General features: G+C 52.3%; 1 protein-coding gene across 1 annotated transcript in view; it reads right to left on the bottom strand.

Moving 5' to 3' along the window:
- The window catches only part of LOC119105558 (uncharacterized), a 104,680-nt gene extending 90,435 nt beyond the window's left edge, over positions 1–14,245 (bottom strand). Inside the window, exon 1 of the mRNA XM_037229018.1 lies at positions 14,010–14,245. Within this exon, the coding sequence (XP_037084913.1) occupies positions 14,010–14,159 (150 nt within the window). The 5' untranslated portion in view covers positions 14,160–14,245. The remainder of the gene's footprint in view (positions 1–14,009) is intronic.
- Between the last annotated feature and the right edge of the window lie 1,981 nt (positions 14,246–16,226).

Genomic DNA, 16,226 nt, shown 5'->3' with positions numbered 1-16,226 from the left:
GATGGCACTATGCAAAATTTTCAAACACATTAAAAGATAGTGCAGTGACCAGAGAATTGGTGAATGCGTTAAGGGTTGAGACAGTTGAGCAGCATTACACTAACTTGTAAAATTAGAAAAGCTTGGAAGAGTGACCATCATAAATCATGATAACAACAACTTCTCCATAACGCAGTCAATTGCTTTGTTCTCAGTTACTTCTGTTTTCCACCGTGCCACTTCCAAGGAGCTCGGTTCATGGCTCACGCCTATTGCTCACGCAATAAGCGTGAGCTCATTAGCGTGAGCCCTGAAGCAATTATCTGAGCGTGCAGTTCATGATCAGAGGCACAATTTTGTGGCCAAAATTTAACGTGCCACAACGCTTAGCTCCGTCCGCCCTGGCCTCGAACGTCACCTGACCTTTAACATGGCCGCCGCCATCCGCTGCAGGCCATCCCAGTCAAGCACAAATGGTGAATACTTGAAGCGCTTTGAAACCGCCTCACTACGTGTGGGTGAAACCCAATACAGGTGTTCGAACCAACTTAACTACCGGGCAAGTTGATCCGTTCAGTGAACATGGTGATATGGAGGGTGCTTAATCACCCGTAAAATCTAAGCGTGATGCAAAATAACCGCGATGTCTAACTAATGTAATACTTTAAGCGCCTGTGGAAATTGGTGGTCTTGGCCGAATGGTTTGCAAAGTGGATTTGTCCGTCCCAAATCCATGGTTTGGTGGTGTTTTACGGCGCGTCAGCATCGGGGCCATGTTGGTAATCCATGGTTTGAATCCACACGCACGTACTTTTCCACAGGTCGTCAGCATCCTCACGGCCGTCTCGCCGATCGATCGGAGTCTAGCTCGATAGCTAAAGTAATGAGGCCTAATCCCAGACTCGATTTTGAGTAACATATCGACATTGTCAGCTTAAAATGTGTGCTGTAATTTAAGAGAATCGTTCTTTTTACCGTGAGTTCTTTCTGCGCTGCCGAAACTCCGGGAGACTTTGGCCGTAGCACGGACCGCTGAGAATTGAATACCACGTGGTGATATTTCATTGCAACGAATTTTTGCTCATAATGTCACAGTAAAAAAACGCCGGACATAGTAGCAATATTTTTATATTTGGAATCTTTTGGTTACGAACATGGCTTTTTAAAGTCAGAATCTTCTGCTTCAAGAAGCCGACTATCTGAGCAGGTCCGATCCTGGTCTTCCAGTCCCGTTGAACTCTATTCAGCTCGCTTGGCGCGTTTCTCGCGAGGTGCCAGTAGTTACTGCACAAACTAAAAGTACGGCGAGAACGACGTGAAGCCGTGCTCTCGGGTGGCCGCAGCCGGGGCTCGGTTTCGATAAGCAGCCTCATAGGGGGCGTCCCAACTGTAATGATACCAGTGGCGGGGCGACAGGCAGCGCGCTGTCCCAGCAGCGCAGACGGCCAGCCGAGCCGGTGGCTCCTCCGCCATCTGGGCGCGGCACTAATGAAAGACACAGCCACCGTCGCTCCCCGATTGTTACCGGGGACAGCTGGGTTTTATTTTAGTCATGTCTGACGCAAGTGTTTAGTTCGGCACACCTGTGTGGACCTGAAACTTACATGCAAACAGCTGAAAAACAGGTTCAATTAGGGAATACCAGCTGTAGGGTTAAGAGCCGCCACTCGAACATCCACCCCTAGCCACGTACACTCGAAAGCGGACAGGACCTGGCTGCGGGGAAATTCCTCTACTCCGGCTGGCGTGAGCAGCGTGATCTGTAACACCCCACCGCAGCACCAACGGCGTGATCTGCAGCATCCCACCACGGAACCAGCAGCGTGATCCGCAGCACCCTGCCACAGCACCAGCAGCGTGATCCGCAGCACCCCACCACAGCACCAACCGGGCGATCTGCAGCACCCCACCACAGCACCAGCAGGGCGATCTGCAGCACCCTGCCACAGCACCAGCAGCGTGATCTGCAGCATCCCACCACAGCACCAGCAGCGTGATCTGCAGCATCCCACCACAGCATCAGCAGCGTGATCTGCAGCACCCCACCGCAGCACCAGCAGCGTGATCTGCAGCACCCCACCACAGCACCAGCAGGGCGATCTGCAGCACCCTGCCACAGCACCAGCAGCGTGATCTGCAGCACCCCACCGCAGCACCGGCAGCGTGATTTGCAGCACCCCACCGCAGCACCAGCAGCGTGATCTGCAGCATCCCACCGCAGCACCAGCAGCGTGATCTGCAGCATCCCACCACAGCACCAGCAGCGTGATCTGCAGCATCCCACCACAGCATCAGCAGCGTGATCTGCAGCACCCCACCGCAGCACCGGCAACGTGATCTGCAGCACCCCACCGCAGCACCGGCAGCGTGATCTGCAGCATCCCATCGCAGCACCAGCAGCGTGATCTGCAGCACCATGCCACAATGATCTAGTATGCCTGGCACGAGCCTGGTGCTGTACAGCAGCGCCTGCTGTCCGATGCGTGCACTCTGAACCCTGCGCTGGTTCAGACCCGTCCTCAGTTGTCCCTCGTTTTCGGCATGCTTTCGTTCTCGGTGTGTTCTCGTCCTCGGTATATTCTCGTCCCATGGAGGCGTTTCTTTCCTCTCGGCATACTCTCGTTCTCAGTATGCCCTCCAGCTTGGCGTGTTCTCGTTTTCGGCATGTTCTCGTTCACGGCATGCCTTCGTTATCGGTATGCCCCTGTTAACGATATGTCCTCGTCTTCGGAATGTTCTCGTGCTCGCAATGTCCCGTTCTCGGCACGTCCTCGCCCTTGTTACGCCCCTGGCCTCATGGGAACGACGCGCGCTGCAGGCGACTGCAGACCCAGCACAGGAGGCTCAGGCATGGAGCCGCCATGCCTCGGTCACCGACCACTAACGCCGACGCAGAGCTGCTATCTGACAGCTGCCATCTGCCCACAGATGACTCAGAGCAAGATAGGTGTTCCATGGCGACGGGTTTAACGGGACTGCCGCGAGCCGTCACCGCCGGGGAAGGAGGGGAGCGAGGGAGACAGGGCTGCGTGCTGTGTTGGATGCTCGGACCGTATCAAGTCAGGAAGCGAATCTACTTCCTTTGCCTCCCACGTCCAATATTTCAATTCCAACGTTCGACAGCCAGAGAGGTGGCAAATGAACAGCCGGGGGTAATGCGTTAAATGTGAAAAATATAATAAGAGTAGACTGTGGAGCCCCTCTTAAAGTATTTTGTGCGCAATGCATACCGGTCAGTCTTGAATTCCGAAACGACCTGCCAATTAAACGCGTCATGCACCAGCTGAGTCCGAATGTGCACACTGGGTGTGACAAGTGCAAGTGCCCTGCCGATGACATCCCGGAATATCTCGCTGGCAGACGAGCTCTCAAAGTCACGGTGAGCAGGTTCGTGGCCTCCTTTCCGAGCGTGGGGCCCCGTGTGTGGCGGAAGAAAAACTTAAACTTGTAGCGGCAGAAGCGCACCTAAGCAGCCGCTCACCGCAGCACGCCAAACGGCAGCGTCGGGAGGCCCAAGAACAGTCAGGAAGCACATTATGCAGGTGTTGGACTGCTTCTCTCCACAGGAGCTCAGGGGCCACCGCCGTAGAGGCCATATGATTGGCTCCCGCCGCGGGGCGCCTATGAGGGCTTCCGTTGCGGGCCCATTGAGGCTGGGCCTCTCCTTTCGCAAATCCTGTACGCGCGGCTCGAGGGTGACATTTCGCAAAATAAGTTGAGGGGCTAAGTAGGAAAATGGCTAAATCCACTTCCAGAACACGAATAAAATGATTTTTCCCGTGCGCTTATCAAAGCTGGGAGAATGGTACCTGGGCACTCCAATCGAATAGAAACATCCAGCCCTAATACGATTGATAACAGACGCGTTTTCTATGCGCGCCTGGACCACACTGATTACCTGCTGCCTGTTCCTGATACCCTACGCTCGGGTGGACGTCAGTTTGATCCCTCTGAGGTTTCAGAAACTGAGAAAGTTAGAGACACCAAATGCACAGTGTGTGGTGGCCTGTACGTAAACTCACTTAAATTAAAGGTTGAGTTTTCTAGGTCATGGCTTTCGGTCACATACTCATTGTTGGCCAGCTACCTTGTTTGACCTTTCGAGGGCCATAGTGACCAAAATCACGCAAGACAGCTTTTAGTTTTGCGTTTGAAGAAGCGACAAAGATCACGCTAGGAAGTATGTTCCTAAAAACGAAACATTGACCTGGGTCATTTCGGGTCAGTGACCTATTCTGAACTTAAAAGAACACGGAAGATGTATAATGCGGTTCCTATTGTCAATAAATTCGAAATGAGCACCAGAAATTACCCCATACAGCCTAGAGTAATGAAACAGGCTGGTTTTGACCTTGGTCCCTCCGTCATACCCAACCCTAAGTCAATTGAATTTGTTCATTCAATTGCTTTGTTGCTTAAGAAAGCATCCCAGAGATTTATGGCTTTGTGTAATACTCCGTTGTTGCATCAGATTGAAAGATTCCTTAGAAATTGACATCGCTGAATCCATTGCTTGACTTTGACCTCCCGTAGGTCAGCGATCTTACAAGGTACATCCATTTTCTATACGAAACGATCCGCTATTCAGTTGTTCGCATCTAAGCAAAATGTGGCGCGGCTGCGCTGGGCCGTTCGGAAATCATTCTGGAAAAACTTTCGGGGCCACATTGAACCCTATCTGAGCGCGTGTCAAGCCGTGTGCGCGGTGCTAACAGGTCCGCGTGCACAGAGCTCGGGTACCCCTGCTGAGAGACCTGCGTGCACAGAGCCCCGGGCGCGCGGTGCTGAGAGGCCCATGTACACAGGGCCCCGGGTGCCCACACTGAGAGGCCCGTGTGCACGGGTGCCTGCGCTGAGGGGCCCGTATGCACAGAGTCACGGGCCTGCAACTGAGGGGCCCGTGTGCACAGACCCCCGGGTGCCGGCGCTGAGGGGCCCGTATGCACAGAGTCACGGGCCTGCGGCTGAGGGGCCCGTGTACACAGACCCCCGGGTGCCGGCGCTGAGGGGCCCGTATGCACAGAGTCACGGGCCTGCGACTGAGCGGCCCGTTTGCACAGAGCCCCGGATGCCCATGCCTCACAGCGAGACCACCGCGGCCGGCACTTCGGTACAAGCCCAGGTCACCAACTGACCGGCATATCAGCGCAACGTAAACCACATTTCCTGGAAGTGGCACCAGTTTGTTTGCGGTTCAAAAATCCAGACGGCCGCGCTGCCTTGTGCGCGGAAGCAAGGGCGGCGTTCTGCCAGGATGCCGCTGGCATGACGCACCGCTCCGGCATGCGAAGCGTCGGCTCGAAAAAGCGCCGCACGCGACTCTCGCCATGGCTTCATATCGACTTCCAGGCATGATGAACGCGCTTGTGTTACGGACGCTTCCGAGGCGCGCATTACATCGTGTGTGGTAAGGCTCCGAACGTCTCACCATGGCTGCAGCGATCAATGCTGCTGTGTAACGTAACGAGTGGGAATATTCGTGTCTGAAAGGGTGGTAGTGGTGTGAGCTTCTTTCGCTCGCCGCGGCTCTGGGCGTGTGAACTTCCATCCCTGTCAGCGTTTTGGGTGTGAACGTCTAGGTCTGCACGCTGTCTGGCCGCTAATGACCATATCCCACGCCCGGTTTGGATGCGACCAGCTGTCGCTGCGGCCTGAACATTCTTATCAATCACTGGGTGGAAGAACTATGGGAACAGCCTGAGTGGAGTGGAGTTGTTTATTTGCACGATAATCTACCACTACAGCTTGTCGTTAACTTGACAGACGCCACTTCTGATATATATATATATATATATATATATATATATATATATATAATATATATACAGACTTCTGCATAATTCGCATCTACATATACGCTAATACGCCCATATACGCTAAACCGATTTTATCAGATCAATCAAAAACACTAAAAAGTACAGGCAATCAGAGTCCCACTGTGATTTAAGCAAAAAAATTGTGTCAACAATAACTTGCTTCCCAACGAAACGAGCCTATCAGTGGCAGATCCAGAACTTCGCCTAATGAAGGCGGCCATGCAACATTGTGGGGGCTTTGGAGTTTGGGACTCCTTAAAAATAAAAGTTCTCATATTCTAGCCATTCAGTTTTTAAGATATCCATGCATGCTATTTGTCATACCGGAAACCCTCTCCCTGTGCGCAACTCTAGAAAACAAGGCGTGGTATGCGTGCACATACGTGCACAACGCGTCCATTTTCTCCATTATCATGGTAGATCATTTGATTTTAATTGTCAGTTTAAATTCATTCATCTTAATTTCATTAATTTTTGGTCATCTTCATTCCATTTATTTCCCTTTTGAAGATTTTTATTTATTCCTAATGTTTTGACTTTGAGTATTTCTGAGATTATATGGCAAAATGACCTAGAGTTGTCTGCTTATTACCATGAAAATCCACCGCTCAGCCGGCGGCGGCACCCTGTACTGTGAAGTGTGACTGAATATTGTGAAGCATTTTCCCATCTATCGGCTGTTTGCAAAATACAGAAGGTATTTGTAAACGAACTTGGACATTGCCAACCAAATTTTCACAGCTGTGGTACGTTCCTACAGCTGATTAAAGAGATACCGGTGCTGCGTCGCAAGAGCCGGAACAACAGGGCCAAAACACAACCAAAAGGGTCAGCTGTGTGTTTAAAAACGCGCAAAAGGGCACCAGGTTACGTTGGCAACGTCTGTGTCCAGCAGCGTGAAAAAAAATCCCTAGAAGGTGGGTCACGCCACTGTTGGTGAGCCATTGTCCAGAGCGACGGGTTTAAGACGACGGTCACACAATGAATGCATCTTTCTTTCAGCTCGAGTCTTTCAGCTCAAAGACTTCCACCTCAAGTTCTTCAGTACACGGTTTTGCCGTCCCGAATCCGATCACGCTACACTATTTCGGACCGGATATTGGCGTAATAGGCTGTAGCAATGGCTATGGAAATCTGACATCTCATGAACCAGTTAATTGGCACGAGAAGATCAGACGCCTGTCATGGGCTGCTCATTTTAGAAGTCCTCTGATGTCGTTTTTCAGGAGGAAGAGTTCGGTGAATTTGTGCGATCGCAAATATATGAGATTCGGGCTCAAAATAGGTAAACCCGCCTATCTCGAAGCGTTCTGCCCGAAACTCTCTTGCCAGTATTCTGCAGGGATATTATTGCATATGCCATTCAGAGAGAGAAAGCCATGGGGCAGAAAGTGAATGACGCTAAACAGGAGACTTACCAACTAATGATGCGAGGCGATCGGAGTCAGATGAGCACAAGCTACATGGTTCAAAGGGTCAGAGATGAAGACCTGATGACCCTTATGAGGATTAGCTGCCAGGAGTTACGTTCTTTTACGAATTGACGAAACGGAACGTATCTTTCAACACATGCAAATCATCCGAGCACTGTCATATAAGGGAAGTGGGAAAATGTCAGCTAACATAGACATGTTTAACAAGAGGAAAACGTATTTTCGATGACGTATACCTCAGGAGGTGATAAGTTGCAGTAGTGAACAATTTATAAGTGGGCATTGGTATACTACTACCAAACACCAGGTCTCAGTTCCAGTTAACATTGACAGACATATAAACGGATTGTTCTGTCTGTCATCAGATAGACACCTCTGCACAAAGGCGTAACAATAATGAGAACTCACAGAGGTCATCATAAATCAAGGCCGAAATAGGGCAGACATCTTATCATAAAGGATTAAACAAACGTCATCGGTTTTAAAAACGGAAGTCGTTTCAAACTCCTTTCCCAAGGCATTATTGAACAGAATGTGCAAACCACGTGTTATATGCATTCTGGATAACTCTTTTTAATACAGGTCCTTGGTCTGAACAAAATTTACTCAAGGCACAGCAACATCACACACATGGCCAATGGCGCTTCCGCCAATCGCCTCATTTCAGAAGCGAAACAAAGCTTTCCATTCAGTGAATTAGTGCTCCATAAAAAACACTTTCTGAAACAACGCAAATTTCAACACGATATACTGAACCTGACACGCTTTTAATAACATCTTACAAAGCTCCCTCAAGCCGTTGTTCAGTTAGAGTTCTGTCCGAGCCACACCGCATTAAAAGCTTCGAGGCAGGGATACCCCTTAGCGCATTACCTTTTGTGCGTTAAACCATTGGTGACAATGATAAGTGAATCAATGTTGAAGACATACCAGTAGACAAAACTGTCCGCTTACAGTGACGACGCCACTCTAACATCAGATGAGTCACCCTGATTTCTAATAGCGTGTGTAAACAATTTTAGGGAGTTCAGAAGTCTGACCAGACCGCATTTAAGTGGAGAGTTTCACATTTATATTGGGTTTTAAACTGAAATAGTCATCTTGAAGACCTTTCGGTGCTATTCACAATCCTGCCCTTCTTAAGACTTCAGCCACTTTAATTTCTGAGTCACACACCCGCGAAAATCGGGAAAAGTATATCGGGAAGAGTATCTCAAAGTCACCCTGGCATTCATGACGTCGTTATAACGTCGTTCAAATCCCGCCATTCCACAAGTAATCAAGGCCAATACAAATATGATTGTCGAGCTGTTTATATCTGGCGTTCGCGAGCACGATTTCCAGGTGAAACGGCCGTCAATTGGATCTTAATCAATACTGTGCACATTTACTTAACAGAGAATTGTGCTGCCTAGAGCAGTTTATTCCACTTAAAAAGTATACCAATAGTTAAAAATGAGCTTGTTTGATCAAATCTAATGCTTGCTCTAATATCTTCAAAAGTGAAACATTTCCTTTTACTAAATGAAACCCACACGCATTTTTGATTGGTAGGAACGTGGTAAAGAATCGACCAATGCGCGAAGGATGTTGAGATCGAGCGGGCTCAAGAGCCTTTGTAGATGCCAGGGATTAGAATTCAAACGAGTCTGGCACAAGTATAGTTGAGCTTGATTGGAAGAACATAATTGATACGCCGCAGTCAGTACTTAAATTTTCGTACAGTAGAAAGGTTACCAAACACGGTAGAACATTTGATTGAGTCGCTACCATTGGTCCAACTTGCATACCTGAAGAGTGCACTGCCGAAAATATCCGAACTCCTAATGAGAACCGCAGACTAAAGTTTGTTCAGTTTCATTTGGGGTAACAAAGAGGACTAAACAACCGGCCTACACGTAAAGATAAATGTATGTTTGGAGGACTGAAACTGCCAGACAATCCACTCAAGCAGCACAAAAGGGAGGAGGGTATTTACAAAAATGTCGACTTGTCACCCCAGTTAAAGCCTAAAAACTTGGTCGAAAGCCAACGTGAGCGAATCCGGGATTTGGTCGGCAAAAACTTTTCGCCATTTTCTTGATTACCCGACCATTTACGGCGTCGCGGAAGCCAAGTCATCACACACCTCTAAAAACCATAGATTAAACTGCACTTTGCAAAAATTATCATGATTACATTTTGTGATAAGCAAGTGATTTACAAGTGAACAAGTGGTGAAAGTGGTTACAAGTGGTATCGCACAGTGAAATGTAGCATTTCCCACCATTTTTTTTTGGCCAAAACTCAGGATACCCTGTGTGGCTAAACAACACCCTGGGCATTGTCAGCAATGTCATTTATGAACATAGCACAATCTGAGCAATATGCATGGGCAAAACACCATACTGCTTCAATGAAGTATTGAGTTATGGAAAAGACAAGAAACTGCTATAGGGCCGTTCATAAATTATTCTTTGAAACCATATACCTTTCTTTGAAACCTCGAGCTTACTGTAGATGTATATATATATATATATATATATATATATATATATATATATATACCCTATGTAAACCTGTCCGCTCAAAAATGTTACTGTAATTTGACAAACATCAAATGCTTCGCAAAGCCCATAGAGTGTGCCTCTTTCACCTTTTCGGGATGACAATCGCGCTGCATGATTTCCATTCGTGATCAAATCACCAACTTAACTTTGACCAGCTGTGCTTGTTCAACCTTCAAGTAATTAATGACTGCTACGGCAAATCAGCTCTAATAGGGAGGCGGTGTGCTGTGCATAATACGTAGCTTCATGGTTTGCATCTCAATAACCCTGGTAGTACATGGTCTGGCATCACCAGATAAGGGAAATTCGGTACCGGTTCTCACCAGGGCCGTCACGTCTGCTAGTCCTTCCAGCGCTGACGCAGCGACCAGTCTCGTCAGTCAGCACGGCGGCCGGCGTCACCAGAGCTGGTGCAGCGACCAGTCTTGTCAGTCAGCACAGTGGCCAGCGTCACCAGAGCTGGTGCAGCGACCAGTCTCGTCAGTCAGCACAGCGGCCAGCGTCACCAGAGCTGGTGCAGCGACCAGTCTCGTCAGTCGGCACAGCGGCCGGCGTCACCAGAGCTGGTGCATCGACCAGTCTCGTCAGTCAGCACGGCGGCCGGCGTCACCAGAGCTGGTGCAGCGACCAGTCTCGTCAGTCAGCACAGCGGCTGGCGTCACCAGAGCTGGTGCAGCGACCAGTCTCGCCAGTCAGCACAGCGGCCAGCGTCACCAGAGCTGGCGCAGTGACCAGTCTCGTCAGTCAGCACGGCGGCCAACGTCACCAGAGCTGGTATGAACGGCCCTATAGCAGTTTTTATGGGGTAATAATCAGTTATTATAAGGCCATTCTCGAAAAAATGCTTTTTCGGTCCCTCAGACGTTGAACTGCTCTCATGCACAAAAACAGACATGAAAACGTGTTCCAGGATTTAAAAAAGTGCTGGTCTGAACGCTTGTTGCTTGAGTCATGATCCCAACGCCAGATGTGAAAAAATTTCAGGTCAAAGACAGAATTTTGCGACGATAGTTTTATGTGCCGTAATGCTCGGCCGGTCGGTCCAACCCGCTGACGTCACCTGACCTTAAGCGCTGCTGCTGCCACCAGCCGCAAGCCATCAAAGTCGAAAGCAAAGATGGAGCGCTTAAAGCAGTTCGAAACCACCCCGCCACGCTTGAAGGAATCGGAAAACAAGCGCTTCAGCCAGTCAACTGAGCTACAGGAACAAACGGAGCGCACCATTTGCTAATCGGCCCCATTTATCTGAGCGAGGAACTAATTTACATACACAAACATCAATGAACACGCTTACCAGTGTAGAAACAACCAACAACACACGCATCAGACACTTGTTTATTTATCTCAAACCCTTAGGGCTCACATTCCCAGCGTAAAGCTCAACTCCGTTTGTTCAGAGCAAGGGGAGATACATGTAAGTAAAGCTTCCGAGGCCATCAGCTTTCTGGCGCCGTGACATACTGTCGAGATGGCAGCATTGCCAGTGGTGTCAGCTGCGGTGATAGCACGGTGCTGTTAGCGTGCATGATTACGTGAGGCACCTGTTCTGTGCGTGAGACACCTACAGTCACATCGCCAAACGTAGAGATAGTGAACTGGTGGCGACGCCAACGTAGTACACAAAACGAGGCCTGCATTCCTCTTGTGGGCCCTGAAAATTGTAAACCACATGTTTTTCAAGCCGGCCCTCCTAGAGGGTTTATTCTTGTAGACAGCAAGCTTCAGTTGTTGGTTGCTATCAGCTCATGTGACGTGTTCGGATGCCATGTACGTGGTGCGCTTTCATTTACTTTATACGCACCATTCGTCTTGTCTAGTCTCGACAAAATAGCTCTTTGTCTTCGACTTTCGTGCCATGAAAGGTTTGTTGACTCCACTGCCGTTTAAACTGTGGATAAATTCGCCGGTCCGACTCAGTGCTTATAAAGGGGTTATTGACTGAAATCGTCTTGGTCCGACACATTTACTGTGCGCACTCTCCCAGGCGGGACAAGTTCTGATGGCCTTTTAATAATACCTCGACTATGCCATCGTTGTAGCGAGCTGGGCACTCATTGACAGGGTAAATTTACGCTTTGCCCAAAGTCCAAAGATTTGCGACATTATCACGAGTAAAGTGAAGTAAAGAATAGCAAAAAGTAGAACACCGGAAAAATCAGAAGAATATGCGACAACTTTCTATGCGTTTAACACAGAAACAGTATGGCCAGATACGTCAGATATCAAATATCTTTAACATAAATCAGATATCTTTGACACTGGCATGATGGGATGAGAGCACAGCAGGTGACACCTGCGCTGTGGCGGCGTTGTAATCTATACTCGTGCGGTCACTTGCATCCCACGAACTGTCGCGATTATAGCCAGAGAAAAAGCACGAAAGCATCCACGCATCAGCTGTCGAGAACAAGCTAGCTTTGTGAACTTTATGAAACGGGTTTTTACTCGTTTTAGGTAAAATCAAAATAAAGGAGCTTATCGGCATGTCAAGCGCTAAAATAGGACGCATCTGCTATGGGATTGCTTAGTTTACTTTAGAGCTGTCGTCCATTGCTGTTTTATGTGCCGACTGCTGATGCCAATTCGTGCTGTCGCCCGCACTGCAATATTCGGATGACTGTTTCAGAAATTGAGCACTCATGCACCACTCAAGTGGTGCAATTTTCAAGCCATTTCAACAGCTGCCATTACTTGTAATTACTGAGAATGCGTTGGATGTGATCTGCTTTGTCACCCGGACAGAGTTTCGTTCACCGGCGACAAACTGGTAAGTTATCAGCCGACAAACTGGCAAGTTATCAGCCTACAGACTGGTAAGTTATCAACCAACGCCCGGCCTTGGCTCCGACGAGACCGGGCTCCCCAGCAGGCCTTTCTGCCTCCAGTTATCACCACCCGGACACGCGCCCCCCTCCCGAAATGTCATCTAGTGCCTGCGCCGCTGGTCCGGCCCTAGCCGGCCGGCTTCCCGTCCACCTGCGGCTGACTGCCCCGGCGGCGGCGGCAGCGGCGGTGACGGCTCGGCCGGCGCCGTTTAGAAAGGGTGGCCGCTGCAGTAATCCCACGAGACCGGTCGGCAGCGCTGGCTAACGGTGCTGCGGGCCCGGTCGCCCCTGCGGCGGCGGCCGACCCGTGCCGCCCGCCGGCTGCCCGGCCGGCCCTGTCTGGCGGAGGGTAGGGTTGTCGACACCGTCCGGGCGCCCGAGTCCGTCTGGGGTGGGCTCGTCCCCTGGCTTGTCCGTCAGTGCTGAGAGACGACCTCTGACAGCCTAGGCCTCCGGCAGCCACCGTCGCGCTGGCCCGGCCTGTGCAGGGCCGGGGGCGCTTGGTTCTCCAGTCTGTTGGGACGAGTCACCGTCTGGCTTGGCTTATCTGTCTGGGAGGTCATCACGTGACCGCCGGCCTGGCAGACAGAAGACACGCCCTCCATCTGGCTGCCCCAGGGTGTGGGAGGGGGGTATCGGCATCCAGCCGCCCCAGTCCGATATGGCGGAGTGGGCAACCTCCTGGCTGCTCCAGCCTGCCCGGCGGGTTACCATCTGGCTGTCCCACTCCTCTGCTGTGTCTCCCCTGGCCGCCCTATGCGGTCTAGATCCGCGGCGCCACCAAAAGCACAGCCCCTACTGGCTGAGCCCGGCCACAGGACTGCTCCGTAGCCGGGAGGGAGGGACATCGTCTGCGGATGTCCGCTACAGATGTCACGCCGCGGACAGATCTGGATCGGGAGCGTAGAGGCGCCACGGACAGATCGGGATCGGGGAGCGCAGAGGCGCCACGGACATACCAGGATCGGGAGCGCAGAGGCGTCAGGGACAGATCAGGATCGGGAGCGCAGAGGCGCCACGGACAAGTCGGAATCTGGGGCGCAGAGGCGCCACGGACAGATCAGGATCGGGGAGCGCAGAGGCGCCTGCTGTCGATGTAAACATAGCAATGGATCAGGGATGCCCTGCACAGACTGGAGCGCGACCAGCCGTTGGTCGGCGAGGTACCGGCCCGGTCCGGTGAGTCCGGGCCCCCTGGCAACACGGCGCTCCGCCAGACACGCGCAGCAGGCACCTGAGGAGCCGGCGCCGCCGCCGACGCCGACAGATAGGCGGCCAGCGGCGCCGGCGGCGGCGGCGCGGCGCGTCGTGCCATATGGCAGGCCGGCGGCGGCCGGGAGAGGTCGAGCGCCGGTCGCGGCCAGCCCCCTCCCCCCGCCACCTGCGCCCTTCCGCTCGCTGGCTCACCTTGTGCAGGATGAGGCAGCGCGGCGAGAGGGCCGTGCAGAGATAGACGCCGCACGGCTCCAGGCAGCGGTCAAGCGTCCTCTTGATCTCCCGGTGCACACACAGCTCGGGCGACCGGTGGCGCTGCTTGACGCGTGGCTTGCCGGACATGGCGCGCGCGACGCCGCTTACCCGGCCGCCCGCATGCCGCTGCACCTGTTGAATGGCACCGCTCGTCCGGCGGCCAAACCCACCATATGGCGGCAGCGGCGACGCGCACGGCGCCCGGGGCGGGGGCGGGGGAGCGATCGATGACGGAGCGCCCGGACCACGTCGGCGCAACCGAGGACGCTCCGGGTCGCCGACGCACGCGCCCGGCCAGTCGGCAGAGCACTGGCGCGCCGCGGCCCGCCCCCGCCGCCGGCCGCGTGGGAGGGTGACGTCACGCGGGCCGCGCCAATCAATGGCGCGCCGGCCAGCTGCCGCCGCCGGCGCCGAGCAGGTGACCCGACTCGGGGGCGCCGCCGGGCCGGGCTAGCCGCCGGGCCTGGGCTAGCCACCACAGTCAGCCCGGCGCCCAAATGGCTTCGGTGAGCGGTGCTCAACAGGGTAAATACAGCCGAAAGTGGCACTTGCCAGTGTGCTCTTCCTGATATCACAAGAACAACCTCGAGCTCTGATTTTTCCGCATTAAGAGTTCTCACTCTTAAAATAGCCGGCTGTCAACATTGCGGAAAGTACTAGCTCAACGAAGCCGTCAGGCTGTCATCAAGATGAGCTATGAGAATGCTCGACGCGTCAGGGCGGTGTGCATGGCACACTCCTGGTGATGAACACAGCATTAGAGCTTCTAACAGCCTTACAATGCATTCTGCTAATTGCTTGATGTCTTCATTTAACCAGAACCTTCTGGTTTATCGAAGGCCGGCTATTTTGAGCGCAAGAATGTGCGGCAGGAGCAGCTGCAGAGGCCCGGTTCGCATAACCAAACTGAGCCACTGCCAGATAGGACTGGGTCACTTCTAAACCAGGTGAGCGGCTGGGGCACCGCTTGACCCTGTGAACTGACCTGGTAACTGGCAGTTCACGTGGCCAGGCCACTTCAGTTTGCTAAAGGAGACCTGAACTCCATCCCATTCATTAACATTGCAGCACGTGACCTATTATTGTCTCGGTGCCGTCAGTGTCTCGGTATCGCCGATACAACGTCGTGTTCAGTTTCTGTGCGGGTGAGCGCGAAGGAAAAATTAATGTTCCGGCAAAAATAGTTGAAAATGATTGTCTTGAACCCTTGTCATGGACATTTAAAACTGCAGTGTGATATTATTTGAAAGCTTCATTGACAGACGTTTCAACAGAGCACGCGGAATCACATTCAACAGCGAACGGGGCCGGTCCAAGTGGGCCAAAGGAGCCAAAAGCCCTCCATGGCGGTAACTGCCTGCCTCTGACTCGGGCTTACGCAAATTTAGGCGGCATTCTGAGAGATTACCACCTTGATTTGCTGCTGGATCGGCCGCTGAGCAAAACCTCTTGAATCATGCGACGGTCGCCCCCTCCTCCATAAGCCGAACTCCGTGGCACCCTGAGGCTCGAATTGAGGCTACCTAAGCCATGGCAGGTCATGGACCTTTGCCATACGCCACGAATCTGGTAAGGACATTCGTTCCGAGGTGCGCGTCAAGATACGATGGGATCGTTCGGCTCGTTCGTAACGCTCGGTTAGCCGGGTGGATATATCCCAGGCAGCTCGGCAGCGCCTGGGTCAATACAGAATGCGCCGTAATGTCGGCAGACACAAAGGTCAGAAAGGCAATGTTCTGCTAACGCTAGCTTCATCACGAGCGTTCCACATCTACTCAGACGGCGCGCGCAGGGCAGCGTGCCCCGTGACCGGCCGTCAGCCGCGCAGGGCATCCAGCCCCGGGCCCAGCCGTCGGCCGCGCGCAGGGCAGCCTGCCCGATCCCAGCCGCCGTGTGCCACTCGAGCGGGTAGCGGATGATCTGCCGCAGTCGTCTCGGTGTCGAGTCGCCCTGATCACATGTTTTCGAGTCGACCGGGCAGACCGACTGATGACTGTTGCGTGACTGTGTCACTTACAGCGGCAGCGTGCCTGTCTCGCGTAGGGCACTCTCGTGCGTCCCTGCGCTGGTTGTGGGACGCTGTACGCTGAATAACAGTTGGTGTGCGGCCAGTGCACTTCGGATGTCGGCAAGTCTGAGGCATGATGGAATGTC

Source organism: Pollicipes pollicipes, unplaced genomic scaffold (assembly GCF_011947565.3).
Source record: "Pollicipes pollicipes isolate AB1234 unplaced genomic scaffold, Ppol_2.1 Scaffold_6138;HRSCAF=7277_pilon_pilon_pilon, whole genome shotgun sequence".
NCBI classification, from domain to species: domain Eukaryota; kingdom Metazoa; phylum Arthropoda; class Thecostraca; order Pollicipedomorpha; family Pollicipedidae; genus Pollicipes; species Pollicipes pollicipes.
Note: the sequence above shows the minus strand (reverse complement) of the source record. Positions and strands in the feature narration are given on the sequence as shown.